Source organism: Neodiprion fabricii, chromosome 3 (assembly GCF_021155785.1).
Source record: "Neodiprion fabricii isolate iyNeoFabr1 chromosome 3, iyNeoFabr1.1, whole genome shotgun sequence".
Taxonomy (NCBI): Eukaryota; Metazoa; Arthropoda; class Insecta; order Hymenoptera; family Diprionidae; genus Neodiprion; species Neodiprion fabricii.
In genome coordinates, this window is record NC_060241.1 from 39305763 (window position 1) to 39323961 (window position 18199).

Genomic DNA, 18199 nt, shown 5'->3' on the forward strand with positions numbered 1-18199 from the left:
CAGTTAAAGATCACTATGCTTATTGTACTTAGTGCTATACCAGTACTCCGATTCTGACTTATTTTTGACTCGCAAAAGCAGTGATAAGTGCCATCTAAAGCAATCAGACAGCAGCTTTAAACGGAAAATCTTCCTTTCACGAATACAAAATAAGTCAGAATCATGCTCCTGGGATTCACACATTTTAGCGAAATAATGAAAACGGTAAATTATTGTTGTTCATCAATGTATCGGCAGATGAAAACATGGTAAAAAAATTGTAGTTCATGCGGAGTCCGATTTCGTCAAATATGGTTGGGATTAAGATAGCTGCTACCGTAATAACGGAAATAATTAGCGGCAGAGAAGTAGGAGGTGCAGACAGAAGTAGACAGGTTCGCGAGACCGTCAAAAGGGAGCGGAAAAAGGTAGAGAGCGATGATGACTAGACGCGGTCCGCTGCTTCAATCTTTTCAACTGAAGCAACGCGGGAAGCGTAAACCTGAACGTTTGAAACAACGTCGAGTTGAACAACCCTGCAGCCTATATACGTGTACATAACTGACTATTGTAAATGTATACGTAAATGAGGAATTCTTGCGATCATCAGCGCCAAACTTGAATAAGAATAGAATATTCTTTATTACAAGAACCTTTTGAACGTTCATTAAAGTAGCGCCAATCCATGCAATAAAACTCCTCAAATAATGGGCAGCATAAAGTCAACGTATAAAGTTTCGGCAGCTCTCTTGAATCTAACATAACGCCAAAGAAAATTTGTATTCATTCAAGGCATCGCGATCAACTTTCCTGCACCTTTGCAATTGCAATCTGACGAACTGTTCAAAATATCACAGTTATTCTTTTCGTATACTGCGATGTAAATATTTAAAGCCAAGAACTACTTGTGCCTAACACCATTGATTATATGTACATGTATACTACTTTTTCTCCTTCATTTTCTCCTCCTTCTTTTCCTTGTTAATGCAAAATTATGCGCCACAATTGTCCGTACGTAAGCCATGCTTTATACAGTATACACCAATGCAGTTTAGTTGCATGGAGTTCAGGTGCCAATAAGTGATCAAGCGAAAGATATCAGCGATGAATGGTGAAATACTTCCGTTGCTTATATATACAAATATTCTGAACTCTCTCTTGTAATCAGTAGTAATTGAGCAGACCATTAGATAGTAAGCAATTACGGATATAACGACACTTATTACATATAATATCCAATTAATTTTTCTTCGCATAATTAACGGTAAACTTCAATTCCGCAGTAGAGTCTACGCCACTTCCAATATGAGAGGTAGAGTTGAAAGGAGGACAATCTTGGCCACACACGAATAGCCGCATCAGAAATTTTATAAAGTAGTGTTTTTGCCTTAAGCTATAAGTGCTTGTGGTATTGAGCCTGAGAGTGGATTCATAGACTTATGCAAACAAGGAAACCTCGCGTGGTCTCTCCCTCCAATCTGAAGCAATTCCTATTGTCAGGATTGGCTATGATGATTGTGCAGGCGGTACAGAAAAAAAACCGGTTAATTGTCAATTTTTAGAGGCGAAATGTTCCTTCAACAATAATATATTTCAAACGAATTGTGACTCAATACATTCTTTGATCACAGGGATTTTTTTATCATAGTTTAAAAGGACTTTAAAAAATAATCAATTCATCATTGACCAATCGACAGTGTCCAGATTGTTTCGAATCCTTATTTACATTTCCATCTCTGCAAAAAAAACGTTTAGTCAGGATCACTTGGCTGACTGATAGAAAATCTGAATCGGAAAGTATTCTGCAGAGTGACTATGAGCTTGCAGTAGAACCCTGAGTATGAAAAGGTATTTTTAGTACGTACGTACGTAACAAGCATGCGGTAAGTTCTTTCTCCCAACTTCTTAACCTTCGATAAATGTTGCTCAGCGAAGAAGCCCCGGAGCTTACAGGCTTATTCTCATATCTGTTATACCTGCAAAGGTGCAAAGGCGTTGGGGCGGAGTGCTGTTGCAGCGGGGGTACAGAGGTCCAAAGGTACTTGTGTACAAATAGGCAGGCATGCCCTCGGTAAACCGACGAATGCCGAAGCAAGCCGAAGTATCAGCAACGCAATAATATCCCGGGTAAGGTTAGACGAGGTGGGGTTAAGGTGGGAATAAAATATAAAGAGGGGATTGACTACATGGAGTCAACGTTCCTTCCAGGTCACCGACCACTATCTCTTCCACAGGCCGTCGAACGGTCCTGCGGCCGTCTTTTCCCGATGGGCTAGCTGAGCTTCGTTGTACATTACCCGCCTTGTTTGCAGCATCTTTTTAACTCGGTTTGCCTGCATCGCAAACATTCTTCAAGTAGCCGGTCGAGCTGCGAGATGTATGCAGCGCGTCAAACTTTTGTACTTAAAAAAAACAAATGGTGTATATGTAGACGAGTTCTATGAGGTTCAATGCAGACGAAAGGTCAACTCGGACAGACCAAAGTATTCTCTGGGTTATCCTGCAGGACTCATGCATAATTAAATTGAGACCTTTTTAACAAGTCGTTGTAACCTCTTGCAAAGTATATCAATTGGGACGGTAAACAAAGGTGAATTATTCGAACCGAAAGTATTTTCAGGCTAGTTTTTATTTTGCCACACAGATGAGTCATTAAATTGTCGGCAACAAACTGATCGCCAAAGTCTCCATTTGAGGACAGTGCAGAAGATTATTGGGTTCGATCATTTCATGTGACGGAGCTCTACATGTACGACGTTATGTAAAATAAATATGCCGAAGCTTGCAGATACCCAAGTTTATATACCGCTAGGAAATATGTTCTTTTATCAAAACGAACACCAATGGAGAAAAAAACCGAACAAATTTTCTAAAAAAAAAATAGAAATTCTTGTGCCTAATTTTCGTCTTGTATTATGAAGAAATTATATAGGTTTCTACTAGATAACTGTTTTCAGAATTTCTCAAATTGCTGGAGACTTGGTCAGTGAAGTCAGGCAATTTGGGAAATCATGACAGCACTAAACAACATTTTATGGGACTGGAAATACTTTCGTATATTTTATTACCCAAGTTCGTAATGTAAGTTACATCATCATGCAGAAAAGCATGTACGATAATAAACATTTTATTGCATGGGGACAAAAATTTGCCAGGTAATTCGAACGACAAGTATATTGGTTGTAAAAGGTGCTACAATTCCGAAAGACGACCATGAACAATAGATGTAGATATGATTACAGTATTAAACACACTGCAATATAATCAATGATCAACTTTGATAGGGAGATTCCAAGGTCTCCTTGAACTGGTTGTGCAATTGCTGTGTCACTTCAGGCACAGCTCAGGACAACTAACGACGAGTTGGAACGCCCACCGTGGAAAAGAGGTACATTAATAATCATCGGAATTGTTTTTGGGATCATTTTTTTCAGAACTATAAAGGAAATGAGAACTTCCTTTGTTTTTAAGGTATCTCAACGGAATAGTTAAAATATGTATAAGGTATGAGATGCAAATTAAATCTTGAATAGTAGGACGTCGATTCTATCATCCGTACATCATCTCTGTTAGATCTTTATTTCCAAATCTCATAATTCGAAGACATATAATTACAGCCACGAGGAATAGAGAAATAAGGTTGTTTCTTATCCGTCGGCAGAGGCTGCAGCGCAGGATGAGCCTGCATGGTTTGGACTCGCTGCCACCTTCTCTGCTTTGCGCCGTCGCGAATCCGGCTTCTTCTCGGCCATAAGACTCGAATATCCGGTTTGAAGTTACGTACGGTCGTCGGTACACTGGTAGGTAATCGTACGGTTACGCAAGTCAGCGGTTGCCGTCGATCAGAGTGTACGGAGAGACATTGAGAGGTGGATGGAGGAAGAGAAAAGGAGCGGCGAAGAGGAGAGAAAGAGAGAGAGTGAGGAAGAGAGCGAGGGGACAACGGTGTGCAGAGAGAGAGGAAAGAGAGCGATTGTAGGGAGCGGGGTAAACTGAAAGAGAGAGACTAAAGTGTGTGAGGTGGATTCCGAAGTGTTGCGTTATAGAGTTTCGACCAGTGGATATACGTATATACTTGCTTTTCCGCTACAGCCCTTTCTTTGCAAGGTGGACGTTGTCCTGAAAAGGTTATCGAGCCATCTCTCGAAAATTACCGCACGAACCGTGAACTCTCAATGCCTGTGTGCATTTATGAGTCACTCGTACGTGCAATCGTAATGTCTATATGCCGTATACTCGGCATTTAACATATTTCGATTCCATCGAATAGGTGTTTTACTCTCGCAGGGCGTTCAACATATTTTTCGTATTTTGTTTTCAAGAAATAAACCTTTTTATCTATATCTAATGAAATCAATCAGTATGTAAACATTTTTAAATATTCCACGATGTGTAATGTCCGTATAATGCAATGTTATTGGGAGCCTGACATAATATGCTATGGTGCATTTATTGTTAGACACACAGGTCCGCCTTAGTCGTTGTAATATTTCTCTCATTCGAATTCAAGTTCTATATTTGAGTATGAGACGAGCTCGCACATCGAATGTGCTATCTAAATTAATATCTGGATCGATAGAGTGTACCTAGTATAACTAGAAATACATTATGCATACACGCGTGTACGTAGTCGTAAGGTAAGGGTAAAGAATTACGAAAAACAAGAATAAATCTCGGTCCGTACGTTGTTGACGTAGAAGGTAAAAAGGTGAGCCAAAAAAACGGGGACAAAAAATGTAAATGATATTTCATAAGTGTAGAGATATAACTATACGTACGTTGATCGTGCCGTATATATTATACGAAGTTATATACTTGCGTATATCACAGATATATCCAATCACACGCTATGTGCATGATTGTGCGCATTAATTTCATCCTTATACCTACCTACTTTGCAATGAAGTTTGCATTAATGATGGATTGAAAAAAAATTCATGAAAAACCCGAATAAAAATTCGCTGATCGTATGCAATTTGTATACGCATGTGTGTATGTATGATTAATATTAACGAGCCAACATCGTGATGCATGAGATGACAGGAAAATTATCGTTTTTCTACCTCTGGGTAACCGTACCATACACAAACTACCATAATGCATATTCTTTTACGATATGGAAGCGCTTTTCAAAACTCAAAGGAACATCAATTAAACCTAACTTATAGTTTACGCAGTGAAGATACAAATAAATATTTCCATGGAATTGATGATAATGCAAACTATTTATCGTTCATCCCTATGCAGAGGGTATTTTGCATTGTTGATATTTCTCAAAAATGTCGATGTTATAAACAGAACCTACGTTTCACCGAAGCATTGACGATCAAGATGCCTGAAACTTTCTTATAAATCGTAAATCGGTATCCATACTTGCTTCGTTGCGCTTGGTTGCACACCCCAGAGTTTTATTATTACTTGAGAGGCTTTGACCACTCCGGGATTAGTCATGAACATTTTGCTGCATACAACGGGTTGAAGAAGCCTTTTAATAGTGCTTCAGGTGCAAGGACTGTTCGCAACATGTTATAAAGAATTAAAATCCCTGAGTCAAATAAACAGAATAACGCAACGAAAAGCCGTGCGAACGGATGTACGGTCTGCACTCTTACGTAACCCATGAACCAGCATTACCATACCTACTAACCTTCTACACAGACACTCCAGGTTCTTTTGGTACTCAATCTTTATCACTTTCCAGTGCATGCATATATATTTGAGAACATCATTGGACGTTATATCTAAGACGGATGTCTTACATGTAAAACAGAAAAATATTGTACAGGGGGTAAGATAGAGTCAGAAACTTATTTACCGTAAAATGCATAGTTTTCTCGTTGTTTTCCTCCTTCTTCTCTACTTGTTTTTCACGTATTTACAGATCTGTAATCGATTTGACAAGCCAAATTGTATTAAAAAATAACAAAACGAAAAAGATTCAAGGTCAGGATTGAAATTCCAGGTTTCCAAGGCTTTAAAAAAATTGAAGGCTTATTCCAGGTTCTCCAGGTCTTCAAGGTTCCGCAGACATCCTGGCTTACGAGACTACTGCGCATAAGCCAATTCAAAAAAGTTTATATAACCCGTCCCAATTACGTCGATTTACCATTCGGCTCTGCACTTGCGGATTCAATCAGGATTGGATCAGGCCAAGATTGCCCGGCGGGCTTCGAGTGTCCTGCAGGTATACTTGGTCAGCCATGACGGTCAAAACAAAAAGAGAAACTTGGAACGGCGTGGCCATAGCGCCGTTGGATCTCGTTCTCCCGGTACCCCGCCGACCCTTCGGACACAGTGGCCAGTGGCCGGCGGCTGTTCTTACGGGTACTCCCACTTCAGCTCTCCTGCGTAGATAGAGTTACGTAACCTTCGCGGTGCTTGGTCCAACCTGGTCACCGGCCAACCGAGTCTGGATGTAGGTGAGTGTACGTGTATACTGTCTCTATCCATACGTACAGGTAGGTACCGCATCATCCACTATTTGCAAATTGTTGTTCATTGGCCTCACGATCCGATTATACAGTTGATATGTTGATCGAAGAAAAATTCCTCTCATTTTTCCAATTCTCGCTTCATGAGGGACATTGAAAAAATAAACTCGACTTCGGGAAGTTCGAAATATTAATCCTAGATTGTCACGTGCTGTCCACGTCCAGAATTTTGTCGTGAATGAGGTTCTCTGCTGAAAATCTTGCCCCAGCCTTTACATCGGCATCAATAAATCAGATGGAAGTGGATCATAAATTATAATGAGGCTGAACGTTGGTAACATTAACCTAACGAAATGTCGGGGAAAAATTGTTACAGCGCAATTTTAGAATGGATTTTTAAGGAGCTGGTTTTTCAAAATAAAAGTATGTCTTGGTTATCATGGTTTACTAAAGTGAAATAATGATTTTTCCTAAATATACATCGTTACAGTAACGTTACTAACCTCATCAATTATATAGAATATTGTAACTTGTACGGCTTATATGTACAGGCAAGATGACAGGTTCACCTGTTCCCTATAAATTGCTACTTCGAGTACGCACGACGCGCTTTTCACCAAGACGCCCGCGATGCGAGACAGTGAAATTGGCCCTGACACTTCAGTTATTCTGCTAATTCTGTGTACCCATTGCAGAGCGTTTACTCTCTTCCATTCCATGTAGACGTATTGTTCATACGTTTATGCATGTAAGCAACAGGTGCTTCGCGCTGCAAATCGTATCGCTAAGGCATGGGCATTAACAGCACAGTTATCCTTGACGCTGCAGAAGAATGTATGATATCCTTCCGTCGGTTCGTAGCGAGGGGTACGAACGAACGTCGGGACCATCAAACTTCTTCTAGTTCCGCGTAGGAATTCCTCTTCCTTTGAATAGGTTGTCATTATGGAACCTTAGGATGCTCTGCATGTCAGCTACGTACTTCGTAATTACTAAATTACATATGCTAGGAGTACACGTGTCGTATGGCAATTGTGTAAATTATACAATGTATACTGTAACATCTATGCCACATCACTACCTGCAATTAATTGTGGAGCGTCAGGCTTTCGAATTATAACACGTGGCCTTACTTGAAAACACTTTACAAGGACAGTTTGGTTTTCGTCAGCTTGAAACTGTATTTCCAATTATTTCTAGAACATCACTCCCATGGATGTATGATGATACCATGATAAATGATATCAAGCATATACAGATGCACTAACGCAAACATCAATCATTACACCGCTTCGCACACGTCAACTTGAACAGGTGCATATAAGTATTGTATATTTCATTGTCACAAGGTTGGTGAATAAGAAGTTTATATTAAAAATTTACCGGTATGGCATGTCTACAAATATACGAATAGCATGGAAATTGCATCCGTCTAATTCAAATGCGTTTTTTGTTGCCGTTATTTTTTGAAAAGGAACGAGCATTAAGTTCCCGTGTTATACTGAACACATCAATACTACGTCATCATTACATTGCAGTTTCTACTAATATCAGAATGTGAACGTATTGTACCTTGTTTGAGCGTGTTTGTCCGACGTTCCGTATTATACAAAAGGTAAACAACTGTCGAATCTGGGTACCTGGTTTTCAGAAATATAGGAATAAAAACGACACGTGGATGACCGTCGGAAGACAAAACGTAAAGCGAAGCTCGGTCGATTCTCAGACGTTCTAAAATCGTTGCATCGAAGGAGAGGCATAAGGGGGCAAAGAGCGGCGATTAAACTCTGATACGGGACAACAGTATGTAGGCCCCTACATACGTATCTACACGTAACGTAACGAATGCGCGCGTTGCGGCGCTCGTATGCTGACGATGAGCTTGTGTTAAGCTTAAATGCCCCACCACAACCAGCTGTTTCTTTCCTTGTCGGTCTCACGCCGATTGTCGAGGCACCTGTCTCGCTTTAACCACCGTTACGGCTCCGTGGCAGCAGCCAATCGCTAACGAGCAGCCAACAGGTGATCCGCCAATCGGATTCATCGTATAAGCGTCCATTGCTCCTCCGGCGATGAGAACTTTCAACAATAAGTCTAGAGTTTGTACGACTTGGAGCGATATGCCAGACGGTACCGTTATAATATATACCTGTATATATATATATATATATATGTATGGCCATCGGTGTTGTTTTCAATTTTAGTGCACTGGGGAAAATTGTTAGATATGTATATGTATATGGAACAATTTCGTCGCGAAGAGAGGAACGGAGAACTGATATTCAAACCTCATTAGGCTTTCAGCCTTGCGTCGAACCGTAAAAAATACGCCGGACGTGCCGAATCATTGTCATCACATCACTAGCAACAGGTGTAATCAGAGCTCGTCACCTACGTGAATTCCGCAATTTATATCCATTGGCGTATTCCGGTGAAACGGGTCGAAGCCGGCAAGTCCTATATGTCGAGCCGATGACTTATACGCATGCATGCTTATTAATTATTGCAGGTCTATCGGCTGAAACGTAGTGAAGAAACCGAAGGGACCGGGAAAATTTGTTTATAATCCTGGATCCGGCAGATTCAAAATTTCCGTGAACCGATCGTCGCTTTTAATTATTCGTTACCTGTAGTGCTGTACTGTTTATATCCTAATCAATAATCGTTAACATCGTACAAGGTGAGGTATATGTGTGGGTATAACCACAAGCACCGATTTGGAAATTTCCAACGTACCTAAATATACACAAATTGTGCATCCTACGGTTGCGAAAAGATAGGTGTAAAATTGAATAAATTTAGGCACAGGATATAAATGATCAATTTACAGTAATTCGAGATTTCGATAAAAAAAAGCACATAACAATCACAGAGGCGAATCGAGTGAAGGATTAAAGCCGATTAAAACAGCACGCGGTGAGTCCGCCATTATGGCGAGAGAATCGGCCTACAAAGAGAAACAAAGATCTAACAATAAAGCTCGATTTACGCCGAGTCCGTACCGTAATTGCTGCGATGTCACAGTGCTCGTCGACTCGTACACATCTCGATAGATTTTGCGAAAAGCTGGTGATAAATACGCAGGCGGTACAAAAGATGCGGATGGGGATATATGCGTTGTTCGTAGAAACGGTGACTGCAAAGGTAGGTGAGGGGCAAAGGAGGAGGAGGTTAAAACGAGACTAAGCGAGAAGAGCTCCGTCGCCGAAACTCTCCGTAGGACACGTGATTACGCGAGAAGTAAAGGTGGGTATAGGTAGGTAGGTATACCCTTCTTGCTCGTCATTAGCCATCGGCGCACGGAGTTGAATATCTGCGCACCTGGATAATAAAGCGAGGTTCGCCAGCAGGCAAGCAGGCCGGGCCAGTCAGGCAGGCGGGCAGGCGGGCAGGCAGAGGCGGCCACCTTTCCTTTCCCTTCGCTTACCTGCCTGGCATTTTCACTGCGGGACAGCGGCAGCAGCTCGAGCCGAAATCGCGTCGCCGCGCGCAACCGACGAACGCCGTACGAATAAGTACATCCTTCGAAGAACAAGATATTGTTGTACGCGTAAAGCGTACCTGCGCAGGTACGCGGTATTATATATATATGTGTGTATATACAGAGACGCATATATATATATGTATATATGTATAAAGAGAGAGAAACGTACTACTACCTGTGTTGGAATTGTATTTTATTAATGTACCTACGACCGCGTGTGGGACACGATTTTACCGATATCCGAAATCTTTTTTCAATCGGTACGCGAACCGAGTTGGAATACCTATAATTCAACCAAGAGTGAACAGTGAAACGATTACATCGGTGCAGTGGTGTCCCTTTGCTGCTGTTTACGGGTATTTTACGTTATGAAATTACTTCGTACATGTTTATAACGATACGCTATAACCGTCTGATATAAAGGTAGAGAAGAATTACGGACGAACGGTTCCGCCGTTCACGGGTCCGGTGATTTCGAACGGTGTTCAATAATCGTGATACTAACGAATCAGGGATATAAATCGACCGATCAAGCTCGAGCGATACTCGCGGTACGCGTGTGGGAATAAATTGATATTGTGAAACTGTAATAACCACAGGTGAGAAGAAGAAAACAGCGTTGTTGGGAAGTGTTGCGTATAACCTAACAACCACCGAATTGAAGTACTCGACACCTGGTCTGCCTTTACACAGTGCGCGAGGCAGGTATATCTTCGTACATAACCTTAAATCGGAGACCGACTTCGATTACGACGTGATATTATGACGCCGTCTTGCCGTATATTGTGAATTATTCAGTGTTGAAAGTGCAGCCCGTTGGATCAGGATTCCGTTATAAGATTGGCTCTCTCTTTCTCTTCCTTCCTCTCTTCCTCCACCCTCGGCCCGCATTCTCTTGTCAAATACCAAACACATATGCATTTGCCGACAACTTCCCACCACTTGTCACACTCCTAATCCTGTATTTTAAAATTGGTGAGGGTGGTGCTAGTGTTGTTCTTTCACCGTGGTTACGGGCTGATTCTGATATAGACGACCGGAAATGCAGATGATGGCCGGAAGAGGGCCGACGCACCTGGTCGCCCTTTACGTGGCCACTGCCGGACAACAAGGAAACGCGCTCGGATCCGACGAGGAGGAAATCACGCTCCTCGTTTACGTCCTTATCGACGCTCTCCAAAACAAGGTATAACCCCGGCATCCGTGCGTTATGTAACTTCTGATGTACGCTACGGTAGGGTAATATAATGTTGTGTTATGTATCGACCTGTTCACTGTGCATATTAATTATACTCGTACGCACGCAAAGTAAGAACGGCGAACATGGACATACCGGTGGAAATGTCAACGATGCAAAGAATCGTGTCCTCGCGTTATAACTGCATTACCTTTCTCTTTGTAGAAAAACGCCAAAAATCGTTCAAGTTTCGATCGGCGCCTCGAACCCTGAAAGCGTAAAATTAACGTGCCAGCCGACGCGACGCGACTTTCTGCGAAAAACACGACGAGCTTCTAGCTCCTTCCAACTCATCGAAAAATCCCACCCGTCTTTGCATATTCAATTCGCGTGTGCAAGCATTTTAAATACGGGAGAATTCGCAATGGCACGCTAATGCGCTTTTCACGTCGTTGAATTCGACTGGCGCAGACTTTTAACAAACTTCGGATATAAGGCAGTAAAAATCTGGGTATTTGTTTGACGTTGATTTATTACGCACGGTACACTAAATTTTCACAGCTGGGGAAGTCACTGTGTCCACGGTTTACCTTCTTGGTGCTGTGTGCCATTTTATCTTCCTGAATCACCTTACTTTATAATTTTCTCTACCGTGTAATTCGTACCCTCTGTTCCATAATCTACCTGAATTAACCGCATGGCAGTCTCGCTTTGCAACGATGCGACATCGATCGTTGATTTCGAATCTTATCGATTTGCAGTATTTTTTCATCATGTAAGATTGTAATCATGCCTGTATACTCACTACCAACGTCTTCTCGTAGCTTGCGATTAGTGAATTAAGGGGGTGCTCTGGTTGTTTTCTACGTTGACGTATGTATCTCCAAATATCGAAGTCCACGCGTCTCACACACGAAAAAAGGGCTTAACGGGATTCCAGGATTCGTAGAATTCGTGTCATTTCTTTATTTCTGCGTTAAATGAAAATTGATTGGATTGTTTTTGTTCGAAATCGCGTATAGAATGGGGCTGTTGAGCCCTTTTTCGATTTTGAGACAGATGGATTTTGATGTACGTCAACGTAGAAATCGACTAAGGCACCCCCTTAAGTTCTGCACATTATCGTCGTTCTCGTTATCTCGCGATGCATTAAGCCTTTAACTGCTCTCGAGGAATCATTACCGGCGGAAAAATTATTGTGATATATAAATACGTACGGTAATCGTCTAACCATTTGATCTATATAACATGCTTGATGCGAATGTGTGATAAACCAATGATAAAATAACTCATTTTTGTGTAGCATACACTCACGACGTATGAAATTATATTATTGTCTCTACTGCACATTTTGTCCGGGACACTGAAATAGCTGAAGAAACATCGGAGAGAATTTTTAATAGCATAATCAACGGCGAGTGTCTTTAAATTAATGCCTGGTAATGTTCGCCCCGAGCAGTCGGTTCGTTTCGGTTCTACGGTGAATAATATTTTCATCTTTCAATGCTAATGGTAAAAGCTGAAAATCGACTCGGATCAACGTTACCTGTACATATACCTACACGCAATCTAATATCCACGGTATGCGGAGGGAGATACACACGCATTTTAATTATTACAGGGGCTTATTATAATCAAACTTCGGACAACGTTGTCGCAGTAATTTTCTTTGTAACAGAATAACAGGTTTTTGCGTATCAGATGTACTGGGCGACAGCTAGCTGCTAAGGATGCCTAATCAGGGAAACCGGTTTGAATGCGATAATATTTTTATCAAATTTCTGAACTAATACAGTGTGCACATATACACATATATGGTCTCCGCTTTTCTATAACCACTGTAAGCGTATTTTCTTAATACAAACATTGCGGGTAATCACTGATGAAAATCGGATCACACCTGACCGCATAGATACACGGTATATGCATGTAGGCTTGACGATTTAGTAAGACGTGAAGGATTTCAACTCTCACTTATCAGTTGCGTTGTTGCGTTATCACTTATCACGGCGGGATCATTAATGTGAGGGTTCTTCTTATATATTGTGCCTATCCGTAGGCTTACTTATGTTACGTGGATAAGTCTAGAAGAGGTGGGTATAGGTACAAAGTCGCCAGCATGTGTCTATATGTTATACGTATGGGATGTTCCACGAGTTGAAAACGACTTTTCATAATCTCCGATTCTCGATTTCCCTTCCCTCTTTCCCCCCTCCCCGAAAGTGGTATGTTGTAAAGTATTCCGATTGCTTGTCAGGTTGAAAAAATTTTAAAGAGCTATCGCTACGTCTAGAGCAACCCGAATTAACGTGCATTTTCTTAGGAGTATCATGCAATCCGGTAAACATGTCGATTATAGAAATTAATAAAGATCATACCAAGAGAAACAGGGTTTTTAACTATAATCTTACACACGCAGCGCGGCCTTTAAAATCCCCCTGATTCATGCAACTATATAATCAACGATGCTTTGAAAAGATCGAAAAATCTTCACTCGATCCCTCATTTTTATACACATATAGGAGATGTTTTACGTAATGGTAAATTGATTTTAACAGAGTAAAAAGACTCGAAGACGGTGAGAGGAAATTCGAGGTTTACCGGGCGTCGAATGCCCTTTACACGCGATTATGCTTGTAGTAACGAACCAATGAGTCGAATGTAGAGATACGAGGAGTTACATAATGTGTTCGACATAGGTTACCGCCGCCCGACAACTACATAACATAAATATATAAATAGGTGATCCTCGATAGGTATACTTGGTAAACACAGTTATGTATAATACTTACTTATCAGGTACTGTACCCGCAGCTAAGCATCGTACGATACTTATGTATCGCACGGCTTGTAATCTATACTAACTATATTTTGGATATTGAAAATGTGAGAGAGGGAGGCTCCGTCATCACCTTATGGAAAGACTGAACATTTCATGATGATTGGTACAATATTTTCGTGAATACAGATTCCGACGGACAGCTAAAATTTAAACATAAATAATCGATGAAAGTCATTGGCAATGAAATAGTTGAATAAACCGGAACAACGTACAACCAAGTGATGAATATTATGCGGCTTGGCTTCTACAACAACACGGATCGCTGCAGCTTTGGCACGGCTCCATGTCATTCCATTCCGTTCAGTTTAGGTAGGCTCCATTTGGCCAGGTGAAACTAGGACGGTATAGAAAGCTTGCTGGTATTTCAACTTCGATGAAAAAAAAAACGGACAAAAAAAAAAGAAAAAGAAAAAAGATACGGTCATTGACCTAATTTATTTTCACGCTTATTTAATCTTTTGTTATTAAACTGCTTACGAATATGGGGTGATTTATAAACGACACTCTTGAGGCTTGATTTACAATATGTATAGACATTTTCCCGTTGAAACGAAATGCATGTTATAGTATTATGCAATATTTTTCAGCATTATTACCACATGATTAGGATACCAAAGCAAGCTTTCTACTATTTCTACATTTCAAATCATCAAAATGTCGAAATTTTACTACCCCTGCGGGTGTAGTATACGTACGTATCTCGTATGACGTCACAGAAAACGACCATTATCGTGGCTTCATCTTTTGATAATACCCAAAAACAAACTGCGATAGATTTTTTCGTTAATTCAAGTTGACGTTCAGTTCCAACGACACGAATCTCTTTTTGGTTGCGACGTCATATTTTCCACAGCAATTGAAACCGCGTTTGGGCATTTCGACAATTTACAGTATCGACCAACTTCGTTCGAGTAGCCGAAAATTCTTAGGCAAGGCTGAAAATGAAAAGCCCTTGGGAAACGACGATGAAACGCACGCGACGTCGGACCATCACTTTAGCATATTTTAACCAATAGTCAAGTCAGCTTCCACGGATCGAGCTTTTCGACGTTCCTGGACTGGCAAATCAGCGTGGCAGACAAGCGATGAGGAGGACAAACGACGGGAGGCGGCGGCGATGGAGAAGGAATTAGAGTGGGAGACGGAAGTTGTACTGCCCGTCTTGACCCGTAACTCTTGAGGAAAGACGGGGTGGAGAGAGGTTCACATTCAACCTTGTCGTAGACTGCAGGAGAAACCTGACTTAAATTTAGACCTCGTTGTATACCATTGATCTTTTTTTCACCTTATGATTCTAAACGAGAACGCGATAACTGTTATGGCCAACTTTTATGAAGCTGAAGCCGGGGGCCAAATTTAGCAGCCGGACAAGTTAAACTTTTTGGAATTGAAAAAATTTAGCTCGGTTTTATTGGGTGTTCAAAGTATTTAAGAAAATTTTTATTGCCGGACTTCACTAACTTATTGAAATGAACGTTGGAACGTTTTGCTGCTAATTTGGACTGCCGGCTTCAGCCTCGTTCAACTTTTGGAACAAAGGTGATGGATTTCAATTTAATATTTTCGTGTGACGTATCTACGTTTTGATTTTTCGGTTGATATGACAAGCAAGTGAAAGACGCTCCGTAATCACCGGGTAATAACCCACACCGAATCCAAAGGCAAGAAATGAAGTGCGTCTTTCGTCGCTCCGTCTCGTTCTGCCGCCACTTATGTAACTTGAAATAATAAGACAGAATAACCTTAAGCTCGGTACACACCGTATGATTTTTTATTTTTTTTTTTTACAACCGTTTGTAGGATGTTTCTTGGGTGATTATTATCTCGGTGTTAATATGCAGGGTTTTTGGTTCATGGGAAAAAGAGGTGACGAATAATGTATCCCCTGGGTTTGATATTGTTGCGTCGAGTTTTTTGGCTGTTCATTTTCAGGTCTGGAAGTCAAAATCAAGTCTACTGTATAAAAAATCTGTCACACTTTTGGACCAATGATCGTGAATAAAAGTTCCGTGTATTGATTATAGCGATCGACGATCTTCCAATCCACTCCATTGCGCCTGGTTCGACAATTCTCAAGTGAACTTACCACTTCTTAATTACACATTGCAACCTGAGAATGATATAACAGCAGAGAGGCAAAGGTATAAGTAAAAAGACAGGAATACATCGCGTTTGTCGATGTGAGCAATTGTGCGGACAGCCGTGACACCTGCGACCTTTATGATAATCTGAAAATTCTGACGCATTATGTTGACACTGTCTTGTATATTATGCTTTGATCGTCGTGTCATTGGAAACTCGAGAAAATTATAACAATGCGAAACGTTAGAGCAGCACGTGAAATTACAACAAAACGTATCGATATACGCAAGGAGGGGTTCATTGTAAATTAGTGTAAAGCCGTACCGTGAACATCTGCAGCTTTTCGTGACTAATGACACATCGATACGTCATATCGTATCTTCGAAGATGTCAAACTAGTAAATTTTAAACCCTCTCCCCCGCCTATATGCCAGTGATGTGCATATATTTGAATGTGTAGCTGCAGGATATAGGGAGGGTAGTAAACAAAATTTTGAAAATAATTTTCACACTGTACATGCGATTCTTTAAAAATTCAGAGGTTACTGGATTTAGTGTACGGAACATTACGTATTAATATTCCAGATTTTGACAGTCTCAGAACAGTTTGAAATAAGGTTCGGAGTTTGATTTCTCCGATTATGGAAACAGCGTTGATACGATAATCAAACATTTCATTGTTAGTTGAATTTCCTGAGTCAATAATTAAAACTCCACAACAAGCACAGATAAGATAAAGTAGATGCTGAACGTCTTTTTACCAACTCCATTGATGTAATTCAGGGGATGCTATAGTCAGTACTGACCGACTGTGTTTTGAAATATATTCTCTATATTTTGGCTACAATCAGAGGTTTTGCATCGTAACGCAAAAAGGGCATGACAGCCGTATTCTAAATTCAATTTCGAACAATATCATACCACTGCATTTTGGTTTTATGCAAAAAATATACAGCAATATTTTTTGTTTAAAATTGCGTTCCAAATTTGGCTGTTCTGTTTTTTTAATACAGTCTCGGTAAGAACTGACTGTAGCATCCTTTTAATCTGAATATGAGACCAATCGACTTTGAATTCAATCAGATTTCAATATTTTGAATTAGGCAGGATATCGCTGATGAATAAATGTTAGACACCGTTTATTCACGCTTAACTTGCATATTCGATGCTATTTATTACAGGCATACAGTACAGCGCTTGAAAATGGCGATTAAAGTACGCGGGTGCAGATTTTCCGGTATTATACATGATAAATGTAAGTTTAAAAGATCCTCGAGGTTCACACTTTGGTTTGAGTCCCCTTCAATCACACGCCGTGTCTTGTCCTCCGAGCAAACTAACGTATCTCTGCATTCATCAATACTAAAACGATTGTCTTTGATGTACGTAATTTCATGACGATGGACTTTGCCGCAAAGACGTCATGTCGTCTGTGTTCGTGCGTCTAATTCTGCAGCGAATACCTCCGTAATACCATTATTCTTTACACTAGTCGTACCTTGGACCTTGGACGTCGGACTTTTGGAACGACTTTGGATCTCTGACCTTTGCATGGCAACATGCTAATTTGGACTTGTTTTCTAATGAATGTGTATTGGGGAAGAGTTTCCACGCTGAAGTGCAGCTTCGTATGCATACGTTCAGATGCTCGTCTCAATCGACGTAGACTTACTTCCATATTTGTCCACCTATCTCGGAGCGTACACGTATATAGATATTTCAAAACTATGCGAATTTTCGTCATTCCGGTTCTTTCAAATCTCAGACAAATTTCCATCGACGAGATCTCGTCTGATCGAACGATGAGACGTCAAGGCAAATGTTTAAGATGAGTGCCAACGTTGCTAATACTGTGCTAGCTGCTGTACCTACAGTAGATAACAAACCGGCGAACCTGTAGTGGCAAAATGTTGGTGCGTGACTGTTTTTACGGTTTAAAATTATACCTATTCTGCGGATTTTTTTTTTAATGAAAATATTTGGAGTAATTTTAATTTGAGGGTTCTATTATTTATCGATTAAAGAACATTTTAGAATTTTGTCATTTAAATTAATAACAAAATGGCGGCCTGGCGCATACAAGTAGCGATCGAATCCTGTTCGGGTTCCAACTCGCAGCTCAAATGTTGAAACAAAAATTTATTTCAAATATATGCGATTATGATCAAAGAATTGTTGAGAGAGATTTTTGTTAAATATTGGAA

At 40.6% G+C, this 18199-nt stretch overlaps 1 protein-coding gene and 2 long non-coding RNA genes across 7 annotated transcripts in view; all 3 read left to right on the top strand.

Moving 5' to 3' along the window:
• Positions 1-1268: 1268 nt before the first annotated feature.
• On the top strand, positions 1269-2768 carry LOC124178886. The gene is made up of 2 exons (XR_006869914.1): positions 1269-2106; positions 2188-2768. It is a non-coding gene; the product is annotated as an uncharacterized LOC124178886 (long non-coding RNA).
• Positions 2769-4215: 1447 nt separating this feature from the next.
• On the top strand, positions 4216-6847 carry LOC124178887. Its single transcript, XR_006869915.1, has 2 exons — positions 4216-5767; positions 5980-6847. It is a non-coding gene; the product is annotated as an uncharacterized LOC124178887 (long non-coding RNA).
• A 2851-nt stretch (positions 6848-9698) lies between these two features.
• LOC124178885 (RNA-binding protein fusilli) overlaps positions 9699-18199 on the top strand; it is a 39623-nt gene continuing 31122 nt past the window's right edge. Inside the window, exons 1-2 of one of the 5 annotated variants that reach the window (XM_046562656.1) lie at positions 9699-9979; positions 10927-11080. In XM_046562656.1, coding sequence (XP_046418612.1) covers positions 10937-11080 — 144 coding nt within the window. In that variant the 5' untranslated portion in view covers positions 9699-9979; positions 10927-10936. Of the gene's footprint in view, positions 11081-17885; positions 17909-18199 lie in introns of those variants that run through there. The other 4 variants (XM_046562655.1, XR_006869913.1, XM_046562657.1 and 1 more) reach the window with 4 other exon arrangements.